General features: G+C 41.5%; 1 protein-coding gene across 1 annotated transcript; it reads left to right on the forward strand.

The window, feature by feature from the left end:
• Positions 1–2,588: 2,588 nt before the first annotated feature.
• On the forward strand, positions 2,589–8,757 carry LOC147617732 (potassium transporter 26-like). The gene is made up of 9 exons (XM_086775981.1): positions 2,589–2,698; positions 3,112–3,383; positions 3,950–4,172; positions 5,050–5,301; positions 5,464–5,514; positions 6,109–6,369; positions 6,529–6,581; positions 7,057–7,426; positions 7,542–8,757. The coding sequence occupies exons 2-9, from the start codon at positions 3,171–3,173 to the stop codon at positions 8,447–8,449; spliced, it is 2,331 nt and encodes a 776-aa protein (XP_086632107.1). The 5' UTR covers positions 2,589–2,698; positions 3,112–3,170; the 3' UTR covers positions 8,450–8,757.
• Positions 8,758–20,714: the final 11,957 nt, after the last annotated feature.

The following is a 20,714-nucleotide window of genomic DNA, read 5'->3' on the forward strand; positions in this document are numbered from 1 at the left end:
AAAGGGCTCTTCTTGGAGAGGTGGTTGCTAGAGAGGCCAGAAGTTCTACATGTATATCGTTTCATTATTCAGCAAGCCTAGGGATATTCTACATGTATATCGTTTCATTATTCAGCAAGCCTAGGGATACTGTTGTGGATTTGTTCTCTAAAACTGGGACACTTGGTCTTGCAGAAGCATATATGAATCGCAATGTGATATTGTTAGAGAAGGATGAGCGCATTTACAAGTGCCTACGAGAAGGCCTACTCTGCTAAGGTCATAAGTATTTCCAAGCTTAAGTAAAGTATTCCCACTAATGTGCATTGAAATATAATTTCCTCTAATTAACATACATATTTCTTTTGTAGATTTAGTACAAAGCCAAACAACCTAGAATACCATTGATGCCTTCTTGTTTGGAACATCATTCCATGTTTTGATTCTTGTGTTTGTTTATTTAGATTTAGAAGCTCCTCTTACACTTATAGCTTCAAACATTATGGACATTATGATCACTCTACGTTTCTGGCCTTTGTTTATTACTAAGAAGCTCCTTGCTTCAAACATTATGGGCAAAAAGTGGTACATGGTTTTTGAATTAATTTGTTGAATTCACTACTAAATTTGGAATGTTGCTTAATACTTCTATTGGCATTGTCTCTTCTAGGTACTTCATGAAAAAGTAGAATCAATCACAAAACTCAAATATGCTCGCTCAATCATGCTCACAGACCCAAACCATTTTTTTAAAAAAAAGAAATCTTCTTGATCAATTGTGCTCGCTTTTGGCCATCCCCTCCTCATAGTGGTCTTGTAATATTTTTGGGTGTTAACTATTCTTGAAAAAGCTCTTATAAGTTATTGCATATTACTAAAAGTGAAAATGGTTTGTATTTTTTTCCACTCATGGTCACCATCTACTTGAGAAAAAATTGATTTGTTTCTTGTGAGCAATTTTCAATTTGCCTACTCAATTGTGTGAAAATTAATCTTGTCTTGTCAATTTTCCCGACTCACTTATGTGAACAATATGTGAAGGCTAATAGTATGTGCAATGTGTGAAGGCTTGTTTCTTTTGTCAAAGTAAGTGGTTGCTTGAATCTAGATTATTTTGTACTTTCTTTTTAAGGTCAATGTACTTTGCACCCAAGAGATGAGATGAGAATAATATTGAATAAATAGTAGAATGAAAGTGTATAATTAGAATTTCATATATATTGATTCAAGTTGTGTAATTATATATATATATATATATATATATATATATATATATATATATAATTACACAACTTGAATCAATGTACTCTATACCCAAGAGATAAGATGAACATAATGTTGAATAAATAAAAGTGTATAATTAAATTTTCGTTCAAAATAGAACAAATAAATCACTAAACTTGAAACTTAAGCTAAACATATAAACACAATATTATAAACATAAAATAAAAGAATTTATAAAAATAAAAATTTGTGTGTGTATACAACATTTGAGAAAATAAATTATAGCAATACAAAAACTATCAATAACAAGAAGTCATCTTGTGTTTGCTGAGATTTGTTGAGCAACATGTTGAGACTTTTTACTTGGAAAACAAGGTTAAAGCACACATGCAATAAATGTGAAAAATTTACACACAATACTTCAAGAAATACAAAAGTTATCCACTTTAGCAATTTGTCAGAGAAAGAAATCATCTTGTGTGTGTTGAGACTCGTTGCCAAAGTGAACTTTTTGACTAAAGTGTTAAGATATTTGACTTAGATGAAATGACTGTTGAAAAATCTCTCTCTCTCTCTCTCTCTCTCTCTCTCTCTCTCTCTCTCTCTCTCTCTCACACACACACACACACACACACACACACACACACATGCACACGCACACACACACGCACACACACATCAAGGAGGATGACGTATTCTGTGAGTGTCAACTTGCTAAATTCTTAACAGAAAAGGCGGATCGCTATTTGTGTGTTGTTAACTTTAGTTTGATCATGAAGGCTCTAAAACTTGGCAACAAGTGCACCTAAATTTATGAAATTGGAAATGGCCTCCTTAAGTTATACCACGAACAGGGAGGGGGGGCAGGGGGGCTATGGCCACCCCTCCCCCTCACTCCACAAAGGGGTGAAAAAATAGCACGTGCATTGTACTTCTCGCAAAAATGATTAAAAAAAGTTATGCCACGAATTTTGGATGGCCAGGTTTCTCTCCATGTGAATGTATATGATTATGTCAGCATCCAAGATGAGGTACACAATGAAAAGGCAAACAAAAAGGAGTCATTTTGTCATTTGTTGAGAGACTTTTTGGCTATACAGGGTTGCTTTTTGAATTTTCCTACATAAAAAGTGAAATGCCATTTGAATGAGTGCTTTTTTTTTAGTCATGGAATAAACACATGTTTTTTTTAGTCATGGAATAAACACATGTTTTTTTTATGCTATATTAATGTCAAAGCCATCTGAAATCTCATTTTTAAATATATTTTCATTTAAAAAAAATATATGTAGCTAAAAGGTGGCAAGTGTGAAAATGCATCATCAAATCTAGAATCCTATATAAATAAATAATGAGTATATATATGAGCATTTTCAAAAGGGAAATGCATTCGTGGTTCTTTTTGCTTTTTGCTTTTTCTATGAAGCTCCCTCGCCCCCATAGCGTAAGCAGCTGAGCACTGTAACTTCCCGTCATCTTCTCCAACTTCTAGCAGGTTAGTGGAAGATTACTGTCCAATTATATCTCTGTCGGCATCATTAGTGTATCATTAGCTTTTCTGTAATTGAGATCAAGTATATACTTAGCTAGCTTTTGCTTTTCTGTAATCTCCGTAAATAGCACCGCTTTTAATTAGCGCCAATTTTTTTTTGGCAAAAAAAGTTAATTCTTTCTTTTCTTAGAAAAAACTCCAATAAAATTAGTTTCAGCGGCCTAAAATCACCGTTAAAAGCCTCGATTAGCGTAACATTAAGCTGTTTCACCGTTTTTTTTCCCCTTTTTAGCTTCAATCTTGATTAGCCGCTGTCCTTAATTCTACAAATCTCCTTCGTGCTGTTTACTAATTTTACCAGTTAAACCCGAGCTCTAATGTTCTTAATTCAAAGACTAATGAGTGGATTAAATCAGGATTAAGTTCCAAGCTCTATCAGTTCTGATTGCAGCTGGACCGATTCGGGGGGCAAAGGATGGATGAAACGGGATTAGTTAACGGATTAAGTCATGATTATCATGATAATGAAGAATCAGAGGGCAACACTGCTAGCTTTTCTGCTGACATGATTAGTGATGAGAGCAAAGCATCAATGGTAGCGCACACAGAAAAATCATCAGAAATCAGAAGGCCTCCACCGATCCGATCAATTTCTCGAGCATATATGATTGATCATCCAAAGAAGAAGGTTAATCACTTAGCCATCTCATTATAATTAAATAAATTGCTTTTCTACATGATTAATCAAGACCTAATATTCATTTTTATAGCTTATCTATGTTTTAATCATGCTATTCATGGCTATGCTACAAGTCTTGATCATGCCTTTACATAATATTTAAGTGATTAATGAATTTGCTCTATACTCTGGCTCTTTTCTCGATGATTAATAACCGTGATTATATATATTCAGCTAATAAACCTATGTAACAAGGAAACATTTGATTAATGAATCATCTGTATCATTGTCTTAAAATCTAGTTATGCTTTTGCAATCAACCAGGATAGATTATCTATAGAAATATATCTAGGAAGATAAATTTTTGTAAGGCAATTAATTCACACTTTATAAATTTTGAGCATGAATGATATCTGAACATAAGTGATATGTAGGGAGGGTTTTGAATAGTAAACACCCAAGATTAATCACAACCAGATTAATCATAAGTGATAAGTAGGGTTTTGAATAGTAATCACCCAAAATTAATCACAACCAGATTTTCTGATCAGGTGGTTCTTTTCCTTATACAACAGGTATATGGAGCATGGGAGACATTTCTAATGGCTTATCAAACTCTGGGGGTAGTGTACGGTGATCTCGGGACTTCTCCACTCTATGTTTTCTCGTCGATTGAGTATCCGTTGTCGACCGCGGATGACTTTCTCGAGGTTCTCAGTCTCATCTTCTGGACCCTCACACTAGTAGCCCTTGTTAAGTACGTCTTCATCGTCCTAAGAGCAGATGATCATGGTGAAGGTAAAAGAAATTCTCTCTTTTCTTGCACTTTGGTGCATACTATATAGGGGTTCGATTGAGTGGCCCTCTGGATAATATCGTAGATGCAAGCACGAGGCACAATATGGGTATCTTTTGAGCTTGAACAAATAGCAAATAAAGGATAGGCAAGAGGGTTTTACATGCAAAACCCTCACATAACATACATCACATACATGGTAAATGAGGGTTTATTTCAGGAGTTTTGTGTATATGAAAGTATAGTAACTCTGTGCAAGGGTATTTCTTGAGGAGCGGCGTCCTGTACATGCCTTACATGAACCTCTAGGGTGGGCAAGGTACAGCTCAAGCACTGTAGCTTGTTCACTTACATAGGCCCCTAGCCTATGTTAATAGTCCAACTCATTTCTGGGATTATTAACCCACTCTACATTACTTTGCCTGCTAATCCTCTGTAGTCCTAGTAAGGCTAGTAAGAGCCCTCTTCCCATGGTGCAATTGACTGTGCCTTCATAAATTATAGGGTTTTCATGATTAAAAGAGTTCACATTCCCACACCAAGTTGATGAGGTTTGGTGTGCATATGACCAAGTTTTGAGTACATTTTTGAACTGTGCCGTTGTTGGCACAGTTACATTTTTAAGTGCCTAGGTTACCTTGAATATAGGTGCCTCCTTTTTTTCTCACTGAACTAGGGCGTGGGAAAGCTAGGTAAGAGACTCTCAGCCCAGCCCTCTTTTTCAACTGATGTCCATGCAAAAGGGGAAGGTCTCCCCCATCCATCTCTCACCCACCCGCAATTTCAGCTAACATGCACGATGGGCAGTCTGTAACCAGCCTAAGGATGTAATAGAATCCCCTGATGGATTTTTTGATTTATGCTTTTACTTTTTCTCAGGTGGAACCTTTGCCCTGTATTCACTGCTTTGTCGGAATGCCAACATAAGGAGAGACAACAGCAAGCAGTCCACGCGGCTGGAATCAGACACCAAGCTCCAATTCTATGGAGCCAAGAAGAAGAGGGCTATCAGCACGAAGACTTTCGAGTTTCTTGAGAAAAGCAAGGCTGCACAGATAGGCTTGATGGTGCTGGTGATGGTGGGTACATGCATGGTCATAGGTGATGGGGTGCTGACTCCTGCTATTTCTGGTAAATCCCCATTTTTCTTCACTCTTTTAATCACATAAGTAAGCCTGTTTTGCTCTTATTGACCACCATGAGTACTAATGATGGCCACTTTCCATTATATTTTCATCTTGATTTGGTTATTTGAAAAGAAAAATAATAATTTTACTTTCATTGCTTTTGCAGTTCTATCAGCCATTGTTGGTATCAAATCCCAGAATCCACAACTAAGCCAAAGTAAGAATACAGAATCTTTTGATTATACATTGAATAATTAAAAGATGGACACTAAAAGGTTCTACACATTAACTGGTTTGGCACATTAATGACTGTACTCCAACCTAGACAATAATGGGTCTTGCACTCTAATCCAGACACCAGGGTCTGGTGCTCTAATGCAAAGACTAATTGGTCTAGCATATACAAAACTGCACTCTTCTCCAGACACTAATGGCTCTAGCACATTAATCATTTCACTCCAATGCAGACACTAATGAGTCTAGCATATTAATGGCTAAACTAATGAGTTTAGCGCATTAATGGCACTATAATCGAGGCACTAATGAGTTAGCACATTAGTTGTACTTTTATGGGTTTACCACATGCAAGCACTTAAAAAGCACCTCTAATCTAGACACTTATCCTGATTGTCCTCTAATCACATGGAGCTCTCGGAAAAAATGTTCGTTCACTATGGACACTTAGATATGGGTTATTTTACTTCAACCACTTACAATCTGTTTGGCAATCTAATCTAGATACTTATGATCTAATTACCACATCTAGGAGTTTTGATAACACTAACTTTATCTTTCTATGAGAATCTTGCAGCTGCAGTTGTAGCCATATCGGTTGCGATTTTGGCCTTCCTATTCTACCTCCAGAGGTTTGGCACAAACCGGGTTAGCTTCCTCTTCTCACCAATTATGGTGGCCTGGTTTGTGAGCACTGCAATCATTGGGGTCTACAACATTGCTACATATTATCCTGGGATTTTCAAGGCCATTTCCCCTCATTACATACCTTTGTTTTTCATCCATCATGGTAAGCATGGATGGGTCATGCTGGGAGCTGTGGTCTTATGCATAACAGGTATGATATTTCCACCAAATCATGATGTTTAGCATGGTGTCTTGATGGGTCTCTTATAACATTTTTGTATGAGGATATAAAGATCTCATTATGATCATAATGAGAAAACCATTAGCTACTTATATATATTAATGACCCAGTTCATGTGGATTAATGCAGGGGCTGAGGCCATGTTCGCTGACCTGGGCCATTTCAACAAGCGTGCAATCCAGGTACCGAGCTAAGGAAATTAATCACATTTGAATTTTTAATCAAGAGAAGAAAAGTGGGCTGATGATAAGCTACTTTTTCATTGAGCTTTGCTGGCTTAACATATGATGTCATTTCCCAATAGGGGTTTTTAAATACTTTTTGAGTGTTTGTGTATGCATGTGTGCATGTGCATGTGCGCACGTGTGCAACATATGTATGTATATGGTGTTGTTCAAACTCAAGCCCCCTTCTGGGCTGCATGGTATGACAGCCACTCAGGCAAGGACTTGCCAACTTCAAAATATAATCTTTAGGTGGATTTATAGAAATATATTCTATTCAGGGGTAATTTTATGTGTTAAGTAAAGGAAAGGAGTCATTTTATCTTATCAAGGTTCACTATGAATACCCCTTGAACGCACATAATATATGGGAATTTAAAAAATATACATAATTTTCATACTTTAATGCTTCACTTTTGCACTTATGTTGCAGATAGCCTTCTCTGCTCTCGTGTACCCCTCCTTGATTCTCACATATGCAGGTGAAGCAGCGTACTTGATTAAAAACCCATCAGATCTCAGCGATGCGTTCTACAAATCAACACCACGTCCCGTGTTTTGGCTCATGTTTGTGATATCAACTCTGGCAGCAATAGTGGCCAGCCAGGCCCTCATATCCGCCACCTTCAGCATCATCAAGCAGTCAGTAGCCCTTGGCTGCTTTCCGAGGGTCAACATCATTCACACGTCAGAGAAGGCCGAGGGTCAAATCTACTCGCCTGAAGTGAATTACTGCCTCATGATCCTCTGCATTGCCGTGGTTGTTGGTTTTCGGAGTGGGACCCAGATTGGCAATGCCTTTGGTTGGTGTACACTAACCTTCTTGTACTGCCTTTCCATTTGTTGCATTTGAGTAGTGCAGGGAATATACCTCAAATTGTAGCTTGAACCCTCACTTGCTTTGTGATTGCTTTGCAGGCGTTGCCGTTATCTGGGTCATGCTCATTACCACATTTCTGGTAACATTAGTCATGATCCTACTGTGGAACCTGCCATTGCCCTTGACCTTATCCTTCTTCTGCATTTTTGGCCTTGTCGAAGGCGTATACTTAACGTCAGTACTCAACAAGGTTCCTCAAGGTGGTTGGGTTCCCTTTGCCATCTCTGCCTTGTTTCTGATCATCATGCTTTCTTGGAACCATGGAAGGCAGAAGAAATATGACTATGAATTGAAGAATAAAATCTCCAGAGAAGAGCTGGGAAAGCTTCTTTGTGATGATGGCATCGCCCGGGTGCCGGGGGTTTGCTTGTTTTACAGTGACCTTGTGCATGGACTACCCCCTATCATAAGCCATTATGTGAAATGCGCAGGCACTTTGCATCAGGTGCTGGTGTTTGTCACAATCCGGCACATTCCCGTGAGGACCGTGCTGCCAGAGGAGAGGTTTCTGGTGGATAGATTGCCATTCAAAGGGGTCTACAAATGTGTGGCGAGGTATGGATACATGGATTTGATGAGTATAGAGCATGATGGGATCTTAGATCAGATTATCCAAAGCCTGAAACTGCACATTGTCGGTGAACATTTATTGCCATCTGATGAGCTCACGTCAATCAGAATAGATTCTCAAGCAAGCAATGGGCATGGGTTTATAGATGAGCAGATTGAAGGTGAGGTGATGGAGCTGGAGGCAGCAATGAAGAAGGGTGCAGTTTACGTGTTAGGAAAGACCACCTTGCATACCAGTGCAAATACAGGGTGGTTTGAGAGCTTGGTTATAGACCACCTCTATCAGTTCTTGGCCAAAAATTGCAGGTCTGCCATGGCCTTTCTAAATGTTCCGTCTTCACAGTTTTTGCAGGTTGGTATGACTTATGAAATTTGACATCATGCATGCATGCCATGGCAAAGCCTTGCTATCACCAGGAGAACGTCCAGTGGGTGCCCCATATTCTGTTGTCAAGAGTTCGCTTCTGAACACATTACAATCCAAATGGGGATTTGTTTTTACTAGCCATAAGAACGTGGCCTGCAAAGCACACCACTCTTACCTCCTCTAATTGTTTATATTTTGTCTTGCTGTCTCACCCAAAACATGTAGATCCATGATTTGATCTATCATTTTTGGAGATCATGTCGTAGGTTGTATATTATGTGTTGATACATGAAAAATGATTCCAGACAGGGGCCCTTGTCATGTCTTGCATGTGATGACCTCGCACTAGTTTCCACCAGTTTATTTATGTGAAGATGCATGACAATCTTGGGGGGCAGTAATGGAAGGGAACAATGTTCACTGTTGACTACCAAGTGGGGCTCTCTTAGCACCTTATTAATGTGCACCATATATTTGTTTCAGTCTTGTGAATGATGAGAGAGAGAGAGAGAGAGAGAGAGAGAGAGAGAGAGAGAAACCATGTTAGTGCAAAGAAGAGACTCAATTATCAGCCAGTTGAAGCTATTGCTGTTTTTCTTGGAAAGATCAAGCGTTGAGTGGATCAAGGCGGGTGTGACAATAGAAATAAAACCTTGTGTAAAGAGTTGCAAAAAAGATCATTTAAATCCAGTGGTGGTGGAGCTGCTTTGTTTTTTATGTGCACAAAGCATTTAACCACTTCATCTCCATCTTGACATAGCGCCAAGCTCTACACTTCTAATTGTTAAACCACAGCCTTAGGGTTAGGCTGCTGTGTGCAGGGCTATGGTGGCTTGTATTGAAACATGGCTATGGCATTGGGACAAAGAGTGTCAAAAAATTCCTTATAGCTTCTATGTGTGGCATGTGGAGCTTGGCATGACACATACATGTATGGCTGTTGTAGCCTAACATGGTGTGTCTGTGTGGTATATGGAGCCTGACATGACAGTACATGTATGGTTGGTGTAGCTTGACATGATAGTACATGTGTGGCTTGTGGGGCCTAACATGGTGTACATGTATGGCTCATGGAGCCTGACATGATGTAATTCCCTAGAACTAGCTATGCTGGAGATCTTTTGTATTTATGTTCTGGGAAAGGTTCCGAAAGGATCATGAGCCTTGACATTTTATCGGTTACAACAGAGTAGATGGGTGTTTCTTCCAGTCTAGTTACACTCATGTGTATGCATGACTTTGATTTTATCTTTTGATGACTTGTATTGTTTGCCTGGACAATGCTTGAGATTTTTGCTTGCGTTGTCCATGGGGCGAGGGATGCCTGGGCACCCTGTGGACGTATATGTGCACATCTATTTAGGACTGACAGGTAGTCTACATGTGTTTTGCAGGTGGTAAGTGTACCCAAAAACCCAATTTACAGCTTTATGGTTTCATATACTAATAATTATGGGTGTAGGTTCACACACTTATAAGTGGTCGGACAATTTATAAGGTATTCACGTTGGGCAAGACTATTTTAATACATGTGGCAGCCATAAGGTGGACATCGGGCTAGATTTGAATCAACTGATGGTAGGCGTCCCCTTATGGACCAGAAAAGCACACATGGGGGCTATTTTCAGCAGGGAAGCCCTGTTATGGGATAGGCGCCTGTCTGCCTTGTGGGGTCGACCTGTTTGAGAGTAGACTTGGTGGATTTTCTCGCATGAAATCTCATCCAGGTGGAAGACGATGGTTGTCCAATCATCATGCAGGCTTCTATTAATGTTGGCAAGCTATAAACAGCCACTGGAGAGGCTGGTCGACTGGTGATCAAGATGCTGTAGTCTTTGGCGGGCTGATAACAGTCATATACAGAGGCTAGTCAACTGTCCGAGAGGCTAGAAGGCTAGTCGTTTTTTAGGTACAAGCGGGTATCTGCTGATTGGTGGCTTTCTGGAGCATAGACAACTGTTGTATAACATGTTTTAGAGTTTTCGAGGGCTAGTTGACTATTGTAACAGCCTTAAAAGGTTGGTCAATCTACTCTGTGAACCTAACAAGTGAAAGAGAATAAAGAAGAGCTCCCAGGCTGATGCGGGAGTGCTATGGGTTGTCCATGGTTGTCCTGCATGTGCTTTATGCCGGGAATGCTCTTGATTTCTTAGGACTGTCCAACTCAGAGCTTGTGAGTTGTTTTGAATTGGAAGAAATAGGTGCAGCTAGTGGTTAACCCTGGGCACCCACAAAGTTGTATTGGAAGCAAACTCCTTTTTGGTAATCTAACCATAAAGGGGGGCCGCGCGGGGGGGGGGGGGGGGAGTGGTTTACTGTGCAGTGTTGTTATCATCTTTATATCTGGCATGCTTATATGTATTTTCAGATTTCATGATTAATACTAGTTTTCGTGTACAATTGCCCTTCCATTTACATTGGTATCAGAGCTTGGCTTTCTACACAGTTGTGCCTAATATGATGTTGGATATGGCTGTAAGGAGTCATTATCGGTGAGAGAAGGTTGGGATTCTGAGGTAGCCCTTGTCTTATTGTCGCGCCTCGAAAGAGGTTACTTTTGGTTTAGGCAGCAGTAAGCATATGGAAAGACTTTGTGGCCTTCCTGTCTATGTAGGGGCACTGTTGCACCCTTGCAGTCTATTCAGTATCATACTTGAGGAGCTATTAGCAAGCGATTCCGAGGCATGGAAAATTCTTTTCTTTCTGAAAAGCTAGAAGATCCATTATGGCCAGCCAGTCAAATCATTCTGTGGAGGACTCTATCACCCGTAATCGCCGCATGTGGGAAGAGGATAGAGACAGGGATCATGTTGGGGCTTTCGCAAATAACGATCCACCGTTGTGTCCTAGTGTTGAAGATCAGCCGGATATGGATGCCTTGATGAATGAGCTTGAAGAGCTGCGTGCTTTGCGAAGAGACCCAGGTGTACAAAGGGTCATTGAATCAAAGTCTCATGCCAAGGCTGATGTGGTTGTGAGGATTATGTTGTTAATCCCTCATGTTGTGTACTAATTACTACTTAAGTACTTAACTTAGAACAAGAACCTTCAAGAGAACACTTGAGAGAAGATTGAATTGACTTGTTGTATTAAACTGAGTACAATAGGTCTCTTATATAGGAGATGAAGAGACACATTTGAAGAGGCATGTCCTTTAATGAAAGGACATGACCTTAGACGAAAGGATACAACTTTAGGCTAAGGGATGTGTCTATTCGATGTAGAGGCACAACCATTCATCAAGGGATACAACCATTCATTGAAGGGATGTGGCTATTCGATGAAGAGGTACATCCCTTGGCAAAGAGTCGCAACCAGTCGAGGGTAGGGTTCCCTTTGGCTGGTTACTCTTTGCATCTGCAATAGGAATCAGCAGTGAACAGAGAATCTGATACATAAATACGTCACAATCGTGACATTCCCTCCCATTTAAAATAAAACCCCTATGTTAAATGATAGACATCCGTTTGTCAAAGAACTCCTGAAGAAGGTTAGGGTACTGTCGCATTTCTTCATCGGTTTGCCAAGTGGAATCAGACTCATCCAAGTCCATCCACTTCACAAGAAATTCTGTAGTCAACTTTCTTCTTGTTTCCTTCTGTCGTACGTCAAGTATTACTTCTGGAACAAGGATAATATGGTCATCTTCAATTTCTGGTACATATGAAGATAAGTCTGGAACAGGCGAATCTCCTTGAACATACTGTTTGAGCCAAGAAATGTGAAAAGTCGGATGAATCTTTCCCCATGAAGGTGGAAGTTCCAACTTGTAAGTGACAACTGAATTTTTCTTAAGAATCTTCTTGAAAGGCCCATAGAAGCGAGGTCGCAACTTTGGAAAAACTGACTTCACTGTTTTGTAGCGGTGAGGTGCCACATATAACAAGACCAAATCTTGAAAGGCCCATAGAAGCGAGGTCGCAACTTTGGAAAAACTGACTTCACTGTTTTGTAGCGGTGAGGTGCCACATATAACAAGACCAAATCTCCTTGAAAATCTGCATGTCGACGATGCTTGTTGGCTTGTTTTTGATATTTTTGTTGCACATGTACCAATTTATCTCGAACTTGCACAAGCACATCTTGCATCTCCTGAACCAATTGATCTGCCAACGCCACTTTGTGTTGTAAAACAAAGTTTGTAGGCACAAGAGGAGTATGCCCATATGCTGCTTGAAATGGAGTTAATCCAATTGCTGATTGATGGGAATTATTATAAGCAAATTCCACGAGAGTGGCAAATAATCTTCCCATGATGCCAGACGGAATTGAATGTAATGTCAAATCATTTCTTCCAAAATTTGATTGACTCTTTCAGTCTGTCCATCTGTTTGAGGATGATAGGCTGAACTGAACAACAAATTTGTGCCAAGAGATTTGAACACAAACGTCCAAAAATGTCCAGTGAACTTTGGATCTCTGTCAGAGATGATGGTCTTTGGCAAACCATGCAATTTGAAGACATGTTGCACAAACAATGATGCCACATCTAGGGCTGAAGCAGCTTTCTTGCACGGAATGAAATGCACCATTTTGGAAAATCGATCAACCACCACAAGAATTTGAGCATTGCCTTTGGATGAACGAGGCAAAGTGGTGATAAAATCCATACTGATACTTTCCCATCTCTCATTGGGAACTAGCAACGGTTGAAGTAACCCTTGAGGAAGTTGTCGAGAGGCTTTCATTATCTGACATGAATGACAAGCTTTGACAAATTTGATAACATCTTGTTGCATCTAAGGCCAGAAGTATGTAGCAGACAAAAGCCGATATGTCTTGTTGATACCAAGGTGAGCAGCATAAGGAACTTCATGATGCTCTTGAATAAGAATCTTCCGCAATGAAGTATTGTGAGGCACACAAATGCGATTAGAAAAGAACAGCAACTCATCCATGATTATGTAGGCTACAAACATGTTCATTTCTGTAGGACTGGGATTAGAAGATTTGAGAGCACGGAACGCATCTCCAAAATCTCTATCAGTCAAATACTCATTTTTGAAACAAGTAGGGATTTCCATTTGCACATCTGTGATGGCAAAATTAATGGCTCGAGGCATGCGGGGCTTAAAGCATCTGCAACCACATTATAAAGACCAGGAACATACTGAATAATCATGTGGAAATTAGCCAAGAATTCAACCCATCTGCCTTGTCGAGAGTTCATAACAGGCTGAGTGAAAATGTACAACTGAATTTGCTCCAAGAAGATAATGTCTCCAAGTTCGATAAGCATGCACGATTACCAAAAACTCTTTATCATACACAGGATACCTGCTTTGAATGGCTGAAAACTTCCTGCTGTCAAAAGCAATGACACGATCATTCTGCATCAAAACTCCACCAGAAGCATGATCGGAGGCATCTGTCATTACATCAAAGGGCTGGGTGGGATCTGCAATGGCCAAGACCGGGGTTGTCGTCAAGGCATGCTTGAGATCATTGAAGGATTGCTCAGCTTTCGAAGACCACTGAAGTTTGTCCAACTTTGTAAATTCTGTCAAAGGGGCAACAATCTCTGAAAATCTATGCACCTTGTTGTGATAAAAGTTAGCAAGTCCCAAGAAAGATCGAACATCTGAAATGGTGAGAGGCAAAGGCCAATCCACAATCACCTGAATCTTCTTAGGATCTACTGCAATCCCATTAGCAGAAATGATCTGACCAAGATATTCCACATGGTTCTTGAAAAATTTGCTCTTCTTTTTGTTGATGTACAGAATATTGGTGCGTAGTACTTCAAAGACAATCTGTAAATGTTCTTTGTGATCGACCATAGATCGGCTAAAAACCAGAATATCATCGAGATAAACGATCACAAACTTGTCCAAGTACGGCCCAAAAAATTTCATTCATCAGGGTCATGAAAGTGGCCGGGGCATTGGTTAACCCAAAAGGTATGACCAAGAATTCATAATGGCCATATTTTGTCCGAAAGGCTGTCTTGTATTCATCACCATTACGGATACGAATTTGATGATAGCCAGACTTCAAATCAATCTTGGAAAACACCTTAGCACCAAGCAGTTGGTCGAACAACTCATCGATGCAAGGCAAAGGGAATTTGTTCTTGATTGTCAGCTTGTTGAGACGAGCACGGTAATCAATGCAAAGCCGCATTGATCCATCCTTCTTTTTTACAAGCAAAATCGGGGCTCCGAAGGGACTTTTGCTGGGACGGATGTGACCTTTGTCCAGCAACTCCTGTAATTGCTTTTGTATCTCCTGAGATTCAGAGTAAGAAACACGGTATGGAGCTCGGGTTGGAGGAGGTTGACCTGGGATAAGATCAATCGGGTGATCCACAGGACGACGAGGAGGCAATGTCATCGGAAGATCATTCGGAAACAAATCCTGAAAAGGCTTGAAGAAGGGTTGCTCCAAGTAAGCAGTTGTTGATGACGAGGCTTGAGACTGCTCATCACTAGTTTCTGCTTCAATCTCCCGTAACATGACCAGGGATGTTGTACAGTCACGTTTGCGGACGAGGTGTTTGACTTGCAGGCCAAAAACAACAGTGATGGGTTTGGCACTGAAAAGGCCATGAAGTTCCAGCTCTTGACCATCATGATATAACTGGATTGAATGAGAACGAAAGCTGATCACCGGATCATATCGATACAGCCAAGATTGTCCCAATATCATGTCATAATGTGACAACGGCATTACTGAAAAATTAAGGTGATCTTGGTAATCTTGAATCTGGAACTGAAGCTGCTGCACCTTTTTGTTACAATTAAGGAAGGAACCATCAGCAAGCTCCACTTGAAAAGCATCCACAAAATGTCGAGTCTGTAGGCGAAGCTTGTGAACCAAAGAAGTGCCCACAAAATTAGTGGAACAGCCACTGTCCACCAGCACATTGATGGGATAGTCGCCAATGATACCCAGAAGACTAAGGACCTGTTTGGAAAGATTCACCAGAATAGGGTTGGTAGTTTGGCCAGTATCAGGGTACTGACAAACGCAGAAACGCGAACAGAACAAGCCATCTGTTTGTTCTTGTCTTCACAGGAGGCTGGTCATGATCAGCATGGTGGCAACTGTTCACCTGAGAATTGCGCCGAGTGTTGGAGGGTTTAGGACGCTGAGGACATTCATACCACCGGTGATCGCCAGAACACATTGTGCAGAGGCCTGGGTGACTAGGTTGGGATGAAGTGGCAGTTGATGAAGAGGTTTGCTGTCCTGAAGAGGTTTCTCGCTTGAAGTTACGTCGATCATTGCTGCGAGGGTCCTGTCGAGACCGATCACGGTTTTTGCTCTGCTGCCAAAGGATTCGGTCTGAGAGGATCTTGCATTTAACGGGGAAGTTTGCCCAGAAAAGTGCGGCCAGAAGGACTGTTGTCCAGAATATGGTCGTCGAGAGTTGGGTTGTCCAGAATTAGGACGCTGGGGCTAGCTAGTCCCATTGGATCAATTCCGCTGGTAGGAACGGGCGCCGGAAGTAAAGTTCTTGGGAGGACGCTGGTAATCACTAATGCGCTCGACATACGAGATTGCTTCATCTAGGGTGGCAGGATTGTACTTATGGACTTCGTCTTGAATCGTGGGTTCAAGCCCGTCAATGAAGCTGTGAAGCTGGTTAGAGGGGCTAAGTGGCTCTATCTCCAGAGCCAGTTTTTGAAACTCTGAGATGTACGCGGCCACGGAGCCAATTTGACTCAGGCGGCGGAGAGAAGACCTGGCATGAAAGTTCGCATTTGCAGGCTCAAAAGCCTTGCGAAGAGCACGCCGGAATTTATCCCACGGAGTAGACTTGCCATCTGAAATCCTGCGTCGCCACCAAACAACGGAAGGCGGTATCTTTCAAGAGGGTACTGGCCAATGCCACCTTTTTATTTTTGGGCAATTCAGTATTTGAGAAATAAACCTCCATCTTGTAGAGCCAGTGATCGATTAACCGCTTATCGCCGGCAGCCATTGTAGGGCTCAGGTAACTTGATATCCATCTTTCGTGTTTGTGCTGTGGTCATTAATTTATATAAAAGTTTAAGTTCAACATTGTCTACCTCGGCAGTCGAATCGGGAGGAATTAAGGGATCGTCCTGCTAGCCCACCGAGGATGATGATGATGATGTTGGAGAACACGAACGACGCGCTCGCTCTGTGACTTCCTGGATCCCTCGCGTTGATGTTGGTGCCATTGTTGCATGTCTTCCATTTGTGATCTCATTGATGCCATACCATCGAAAAAGGCCTTTTGCAAGTCCTCCATCTGTTGTTGAAGAGTAGTCATCTGCAAGGAATCCATCTGAGGATCGGCGGGTGGCACGTTGTCGTGCGAAGTCGACATCTAGAGAACTCAGAGAGAGTACTGTGGTGAAGCTGGAAAGGTCCACCCGAAATGTAGGATGGGAGGAACAGCTGCTGGAGAGGTAGTAATAACAGGATCCTCGTACTCGAAGTCGAGGTCTTCCACTTCCTCGGGATCGTCCTCGGAGGTTACTGCGTCGGCTTCCGCCAAAGAACTGGGCACCGGAGATAATGGAGTATAGTCAGGGACGAAGATCTCGCAGTAAAATGTCACAAGAGGGCGCGTCGAGGAGATATTGTGGAGGCCATCCACACTGCACTCTGGAAGAAAGTGTGCCAACTGCGAGTACCGTTGATAATATGGGCACAAATTTGAGTTTTTCATCAGCCTATCATCCTCAAACGGATGGTCAAAGTGATTGCAAATTCAGTTATACATGACTTCCTCAAGTGTTATGTATCTGAGCAGAAGTCAGATTGGGAAAAGTATTTGCCATTGGTTGAGTTTACATACAATAACACGGTGCATTCTTCAACAAATAAGGCTCCGTTTGAGATAGTATATGGCAAGGTGGTGCTTCCACGTATCTTACGAACAAAAGATGAAATCTTTGCAGCAGATGAGTATGTGCGGGATTTGGATACTGCGTTTGCACAAGTTCAAACAGCCATAGAAAGATCTCAAGATAAGCAAAAAAAGGCAACTTACAAGCACAGGCGAGAGGTTATTTTCAAGGAAGGTGATTGGGTATTACTTAAGTTTGAGAAAGCACGTCTTCGAAAGCGGCCAAGCAAGGAAGGCAAGTTTCCTAAGCTTTCAAACAGGTATTATGGGCCATTCCAGATCTTACAGAAGATAAATAAAGTGGCTTATAGATTGGTATTGCCCAATCACTAGAAAATACATAATGCATTTCATGTCAGTTTGCTACGACCCTATGTGAGACCACCTCCTTTGGAACCAGTTTTGAAAGATCCACCAAAGGTGGATGAACTTCAGGAGGTATTGCAATCTGCAGGTGGCAAGCTAGTGCGCAGGTATCTTGTGAAGTTTAAAAACTATTTGACTATGGATGCAAAATGGATGGACGAGGATTATTTTGTGGATTATCCGGAAGCTTCTGAAGGTTTACTTGGAAGCTTTTTAGTTGCGGTCAACTGCTTAGAAGCCGGGGGAAATGTCACAAAATTCCTTACAGCTTCTATTTTCTACTATTCATGTGTGGTATGTGGAGCCGCCTGACATGACATACATGTATGGCTGGTGTAGCCTGGCATGGTGTGTCTGTGTGGAAAATGGAGCCTGACATGACAGTACATGTATGGTTGGTGTAGCCTAACATAATAGTACATATGTGGCTTGTGGGGCCTGACATGGTGTACATGTATGGCTCATGGAGCCTAACATGATGTAATTCCTTGGGACTAGCTATCCTAGAGATCTTTTGTATTTATGTTCTCAGAAGGTTCCGGAAGGATCATGAGCCCTGGACATTTTATTGGATACAACTGGGTAGATGGGTGTTTCTTCAAGTCTAGTTGCACTCATGTGTATGCATGACTTTGATTTTATCTTTGGATGACTTGTATTGTTTGCCTGGAGAATGCTTGAGATTTTTGCCTATGTTGTCCATGGGCGGGGATGCCTGGGCACCCTGTGGACGTGTATGTGGACACATGTTTGGGACTAATACGTGGTCTACATGTGTTTTATAGGTGGTAAGTGTAACCAAAAACCCAATTTATAGCTTTATGGTTTCATATACTAATAATTATGGGTGCATGTTCACACACACTTATAAGTGGTCGGACGATTTATAAGGTATTCACACTGAGCAGTAGGACTATTTTAATACATGTGGTAGCCATAAGGTGGACACTGGGCTAGATTTGAACCAACTGATGGTAGACACCCCCTTTAGGACCTGAAAAGCACACATGTGGGCTATTTTCAGTTTGGGAAACGCTATTATGGGAGAAAAACTCCAGTTTTGGGATAGGCACCTACCTTGTGGGGTGGTTGAGGGGCTGGTCGACCTGTTTGAGAGAAGATTTAGTGGATTTTCTCGCGTGAAATCTCATCCCAGGTGTGGAAGACAGTGGGTGTCCAATCATCATGCAAGCTTCTATTAATGTTGGCAAGCTATAAACAGCCACAGGAGAGACTGGTCGATTGGTATTCAAGTTGTTGTAGTCTTTGGGGGGCTGATAACAATCATATACAGAGGCTGGTCGACTGTCCAAGAGGCTAGAAGGCTGGTCGTTTTTTAGGCACAAGCGGGTATCTGCTGATTGGTGTCTTTCTAGAGCATAGATAACTATTGTATGACCTATTTTAGGGTTTCTAAGGGCTGGTTGACTATTGTAATAGCCTTAAAAGGCTGGTCGACCTACTGTGTGAGCCTAACAGGTGATGCGGGAGTGCTATGGGTTGTCCATGGTTGTCCCGCATGTGCTTTATGCTGGGAATGCTCTTGGTTTTTGAGGAGGACTGTCCAACTCAGAGCTTGTGAGTTGTTTTGTTCTGTTTTCATATTGTATTGGAAGAAACAGGTGCAGCTAGTGGTGAATCCTTGGCACCCGCAAAGTTGTATTGGAAGCATACTCCTTTTTGGTAATCTAACCATAAAGGGGGGGTCTGCCCATCTTCTGTCCCCTAGTGTGATGTACTGTGCAATATTTTTATCATCTTTATATCTGCGATGCTTATATGTATTTTCAGATTTCATGATTAATATGATTTTCCGTGTACAATTGCCCTTTCATTTACATTGGTAGCAGAGCTTGGCTTTCTACATAGTTGTGCCTAATATGATGCTGGATATGGCTGTAAGGAGTCCTTATTGGTGAGAGAAGGTTGGGATTATGAGGTAGCCCTCGTCTTATTGTCGCACCTCAAAAGAGGTTAGTTTTGGTTTAAGCGGTAGTGAGCGTATGGAAAGACTTCGTGGCCCTCCTATCTGTGTAGGGGCATTGTTGCACCCTCGCAGTCTATTCGGTATCATACCTGCGGAGCTATTAGCAAGCGATTCCAGGGCATGAAATTTTCTTTTCTTTCTTAAAAGCTAGAAGCCAATGAGATCATTCTGTGGAGGACTCTATCACCCGTTAATCGCCGCATATGTGGGAAGAGGATAGAGACAAGGATCATGTTAGGGCTTTCACAGATAATGATCCACCATTGTCTGCTAGGGCTGAAGATCAGCTGGATATGGATGCCTTGATGAATGAGATTGAAGAGCTCCGTGCTTTGCGAAGAGACCCAGGTTTACAAAGGTTCATTGAATCAAAGTCTCATGCCAAGGCTGATGTGGTCACTTTTGATGCAATTGTCCAACAACAGATGGGAATTGACAAACCTCGAGAATTGGATGTTGCTTGTTTGGAAAGGCGTGGTGATTTTGTGTCTGATGATGAGGGCAAGTGGGTCTTCACACGGCAGCCTCGCAGGGCATCGCGTCGTGAAGGGAATTCTAATGCTGTTGTGAGAGGGCATGCAGCCCGCTCTAATGAGTAGAAAAAGGGTGGACAGCCACCTAAGTTTATGCCTAATGAGTCCAAGGATGCAAAAGGGGGCTTGGAAAAGAAGCCCGAGGATAAAAATGATTATCCTAAGCTGTCCAGACATTATATTTTTGATTGCATGAGAAAGGGGAAGTGATTCACATGTAGGAGCAAGGATCACATGAAAGCTCAATGTCCCCAAAATCGTAAAAAGAATAATGTGCAGGATGTGAAACCAAGTGTGAATGTTATACCCAATGTTAAGGGTAACACTGCACATGAACCAAAGAGTAGGATCTTATGCAAAGCTTGGGGCAAGTTAAGGACCAGACAACTTTATTCCTTTTTGATAATGCCTCCACATATAGAGTTATATCCATACAAATGGCTGTTGCTCCTTGGCTAAAGCCCGAGGAATTGGTCATGGATTTTCATGCAGATGGTGCCTTTGAGCACAAAGAAGTTAAGGTCACTCCCATCATTGGGAAACTTTGCATACAGATATAGGGAT

The sequence above is a fragment of the Cibotium barometz genome, chromosome 36 (genome assembly GCF_041138505.1).
Source record: "Cibotium barometz isolate CiBa-2024 chromosome 36, ASM4113850v1, whole genome shotgun sequence".
Taxonomy (NCBI): Eukaryota; Viridiplantae; Streptophyta; class Polypodiopsida; order Cyatheales; family Cibotiaceae; genus Cibotium; species Cibotium barometz.

What these genes read in the sequence shown, in the direction of transcription:
- LOC147617732 (XM_086775981.1), top strand. Translation starts at nt 3,171, where the DNA reads ATGGATGAAACGGGATTAGTTAACGGATTAAGTCATGATTATCATGAT. An exon ending in TGTGGTCTTATGCATAACAG is followed by an intron (nt 6,370 to 6,528) that starts GTATGATATTTC and finishes GGATTAATGCAG; the next exon opens with GGGCTGAGGCCATGTTCGCT. An exon ending in CCAGATTGGCAATGCCTTTG is followed by an intron (nt 7,427 to 7,541) that starts GTTGGTGTACAC and finishes ATTGCTTTGCAG; the next exon opens with GCGTTGCCGTTATCTGGGTC.